Source organism: Echinococcus granulosus, assembly GCF_000524195.1.
Source record: "Echinococcus granulosus chromosome Unknown EG_S00184, whole genome shotgun sequence".
Taxonomy (NCBI): Eukaryota; Metazoa; Platyhelminthes; class Cestoda; order Cyclophyllidea; family Taeniidae; genus Echinococcus; species Echinococcus granulosus.
In genome coordinates, this window is record NW_020170564.1 from 49,431 (window position 1) to 51,097 (window position 1,667).

General features: G+C 47.3%; 1 protein-coding gene across 1 annotated transcript; it reads right to left on the reverse strand. All coding sequences in view use genetic code 11, as the record gives it.

Moving 5' to 3' along the window:
• Positions 1-301: 301 nt before the first annotated feature.
• On the reverse strand, positions 302-916 carry EGR_10022 (hypothetical protein; the record flags this gene model as incomplete). The annotated part of the gene is made up of 1 exon (XM_024499271.1): positions 302-916. One exon carries the CDS (start codon positions 914-916, stop codon positions 302-304), a length of 615 nt encoding a protein of 204 aa, XP_024346309.1.
• Positions 917-1,667: the final 751 nt, after the last annotated feature.

The window sequence follows — 1,667 nt, forward strand, 5'->3', positions numbered from 1 at the left end:
AAACTTGGAAATACTCGCCCATTGAGTGTGTTAAAGTTTTTACCTATGGATAGCCTTAATCAACTTTTGTAGTGTTAATTGTGCCACTTTAATGGCAGTTGGTGGATGGATGGGATTTGTTATTAACACTGCTGGGTCGTGAATAGCTTTATTAAAGTGGTGGTAAACACTGACAATGGAAAGTCTGTAGTCATTCATCAAGGAGCTTTGGACAGGAATAAAGCGGATGAGGTAATATTAGGAGAAGTAGAATAATTGTTCCTGAAACTAATGGCAATTTTCTCGAACGAATGTGAGGGATTCATATAATCCCACCGTGATTTTGACCATACTTCCTAGCAGAGACGTTGTGCTGCAGATGTGTACCTCTTGATATTCCTCCTACTGTGTTCTCTGTGTAGGAGATGTAGCCTTTGGGTATGTGGTCTGAGGGACAATGCAATATTTTGTTGAATGCGACCGCCACATGGACGTATATAACCTCCACCTTATCCACGCCTTGCATGAGTACTTCGACTGCAGGCATGCATTGGAGGAAGTGGATGTGGATTTGGAGCTGCCGAGGGGAGTGCTGCGTAGTGCTATTAGGTCTGCGTTGGGTGGGCTCTGTACCGAATTCATCGCCTACTACGCAACCTCCGATGTTGCTTGATGGGCCGTCTCGATTCGCAGTGGTTGGCCCTTGGCCGTGGATGCGGCAATTCGGTATCTTCCGTCTAAAGACCAAGTCTACACTGCGGCCGCCTTCCAAGTCCTTGTTGAGGGTGAGTATGGGTGTTGTGGAGGAGGTTAGGACAGAGGCTCGGGCAGAATACACATTTATGGCAGTGGGACAATCCAAACAGGACGAACAAATCCCAACGTCACAGTAGTAATTTGAGGCGTTCACTCTCTTTTGGTGACGACAGTTCCACATCTTCCACAGTGGAATATAAGGATGTGAGCAGTCCACTGTGCCTACTACTCACGACTATTCCTACGAGGCACACAAAGCAAGGCGAGAGAGACGGTCCACCTCAAACACTGCTTATCATGGTGCAATCCACTTTCCTGTATGCAAACTCCACCCATATGCTACTCATCAAACAATTTCTCCATCAACTACCACCTCTCTTGTAATTCCTGTTCGCATTCCACACACCGTCCCCACCCACACCCCCACATCCAACATATTGTCACGGCAGGCTGCAACGTCTCACGCAAGTCGCGCGACCACACCCTGCCACAATTGGCGCGGTGACTACGCAACTGGCAAAGTGATGAGGACTGTGAAATGTAATAACAGGTGGGGCAGGGATGAGTCTGCTACGTGAGGACTGCTGTCAGTTTCGATGGTGGTTGTGTTTGCTAGCTCTTTCCTTTGAATCCCTGAATATGGCGTCCTCGGCTTGAGGAATAATGTGGCAAAGGCGTTGGTTCGGGAGATGACGCCTAAGTCAGCATGTTATGTATTAATGGGGAGGTTGTTGCAAGGTTCCTCTTTGTCCCCATAGCATAATATTGACCCGAACAAGAGGTTGAGATGGTAAAAAAGCTTGCTCTTTCACTGTGTTGTTTGGATAGTTGCGTTGAGAAGCGTGTAGTAAGGTGGATAATTGACTGGGTATCTCACTGGTGGTCTTGCTGGAAATGGAGAGGTTGTCAAAAATTAGCAGTGCTTTGATGGC